The following is a 2,032-nucleotide window of genomic DNA, read 5'->3' on the forward strand; positions in this document are numbered from 1 at the left end:
TAAAAAAATAAAAATAGAAAAAAATTAGTTGGGTGTGGTGGCACACTCCTGCAGTCTCATCTACTCAGGAGGCTGAAGTGGGAGGATTACTTGAGCCCAGGAGGTCGAGGCTGCAGTGAACCGTGATCGGACCGCTGCACTCCAGCCTGGGTGACAGAGTGAGACCCTGTCTCAAAAAGAGGAGTTGGGAGGTGTGCTTTACTTTCCATGTGATTGCCCATTTTAATTCTACTCTATTAGGACAATTCTAAAAGGAACTTCGAGGAGCTTAGCAGCCCTTCACCACCACCGTGACCCCAAGTACTTCTCTCTTCCTTCCCTCCCACAAACAACCCCTTAAGCTTACCCCTGGATTAGTAACCTGGTTGGGGTTGGTGATGAGGAAATCCGAGAGGCCTCTTAAAAAAGATTGTAAAGGGCAAGGGTCCTTTTGCGCTCAAAAACTAGGCACAGGCAAATACAAGATTTTGTCTATAATTTCAGAATCTCCTGGTCCACCCGACTCCCAGATCTTGAGGATTTTCGGATGAGCAATTCAAGTGAGAGGGAAACAGAGATCAACACTCTTAGAACCTGATTCCCTTCCTCAGATCACATTCCTCCGCCCGTCCCGCTCCCGCCGCCAGCGCCAGCGGAGGCCCTAGTCTCCGGCTCCAACTATTCCAACCATCCCGGGAAGGGTGGGGCTCTCGGCTCTTGGGTCCCCCTCCGCCGCCCCCCTTCGTCGATCTCCCCTTCTGCCCCGGTCCCTCCCTTTCTGGGGTGGGGCCAGCCAATGAGCGATCAGACTACGGAGTTTGGCCGGGGAGCCGGGGAGCTCACCGATCCCCCGCCCGGCAGTTCTGGCCGCTGTCCCGGTGCGCACGGACGTGGCTCGAGTTTCCTCTGCTCTCGGCTCTCGCCCGCTTGGTCTCTCCCCTTCCGCTCCTGCTTCTCTCCTGGTCTCCCGCTCCAGCTCCAGCTCCACCCGGCGGGCCACGCACGGCTCCGGGTAGCCATGGAGGACCCCACGCTCTACATTGTCGAGCGGCCGCTTCCCGGGTACCCCGACGCCGAGGCCCCGGAGCTTTCCTCCGCTGGGGCGCAGGCGGCGGAGGAGCCTTCGGGGGCCGTCTCAGAAGAGCTGATCAAGTCGGACCAGGTGAACGGCGTCCTGGTGCTGAGCCTCCTGGACAAAATCATCGGGGCCGTAGACCAGATCCAACTAACCCAAGCACAGCTGGAGGAGCGACAGGCGGAGATGGAGGGCGCCGTGCAGAGCATCCAGGGCGAGCTGAGCAAGCTAGGCAAGGCGCACGCCACCACGAGCAATACGGTGAGCAAGCTGCTGGAGAAGGTGCGCAAGGTCAGCGTCAACGTGAAGACCGTGCGCGGCAGCCTGGAGCGCCAGGCGGGGCAGATCAAGAAGCTGGAGGTCAACGAGGCTGAGCTGCTGCGGCGCCGCAACTTTAAAGTCATGATCTACCAGGTGAGCCCACGGAGCGGACGGCGCCCAGAGCTCCCGCGCCCGGCCCGCGTCTCGGGCCTGGGATTTGGGGTGGGGAGATTTGCCCGTGGCGCGGCTCCCTTCCCAGCCTGGTCCGGGCGCCCGGGAGATCCACCCTCCTTCCGGCGAGCGCGACTGGGGTGGGGTGGGGTGGGATGGGGTGGAGGGAGCGGCGAACTCCTGGGGCGCGTAGAGGGGCGCGCTCTGCACCTCGCACCTCCCCACTCAGATCCTTCCCTCTGGTCCCAGACTTGTAGCAGAACCGAATTAGCGGGTGGACTTGAGGACGCTGCCTCCCGCAGACTGCTCCCTCCCTAATTGATTCTGTCAAACTTCTTCCTACTTGGGGGAAGTTTCTAGGAAAGTCAGGGGTCCCCGGCGATCGTTGGGGTCCGCTGTAAGCGGACACTGGCTGCGGGGCCCGGGCCTGGGGCCTCCGCGCCTGCGGGCCTGATATAGCGGGTGATTCAGGGCTCAGGCACGCACCAGAGGGAGCTGTGCCAAGCGGGGGACGCGACCGCCAACCTCCTCCCCCGACCCTGCGCC

The 2,032-nt window shown here is 61.6% G+C and overlaps 1 protein-coding gene across 4 annotated transcripts in view; it reads left to right on the top strand.

The window, feature by feature from the left end:
* Positions 1-577: 577 nt before the first annotated feature.
* PTRF (polymerase I and transcript release factor) overlaps positions 578-2,032 on the top strand; it is a 21,535-nt gene continuing 20,080 nt past the window's right edge. The window contains exons 1-2 of one of the 4 annotated variants that reach the window (XM_011998808.1): positions 602-1,291; positions 1,346-1,468. In XM_011998808.1, coding sequence (XP_011854198.1) covers positions 776-1,291; positions 1,346-1,468 — 639 coding nt within the window. In that variant the 5' untranslated portion in view covers positions 602-775. Of the gene's footprint in view, positions 1,469-2,032 lie in introns of all 4 variants that reach the window. The other 3 variants (XM_011998810.1, XM_011998809.1, XM_011998807.1) reach the window with 3 other exon arrangements.

The sequence above is a fragment of the Mandrillus leucophaeus genome, unplaced genomic scaffold (assembly GCF_000951045.1).
Source record: "Mandrillus leucophaeus isolate KB7577 unplaced genomic scaffold, Mleu.le_1.0 Scaffold58, whole genome shotgun sequence".
NCBI lineage: Eukaryota > Metazoa > Chordata > Mammalia > Primates > Cercopithecidae > Mandrillus > Mandrillus leucophaeus.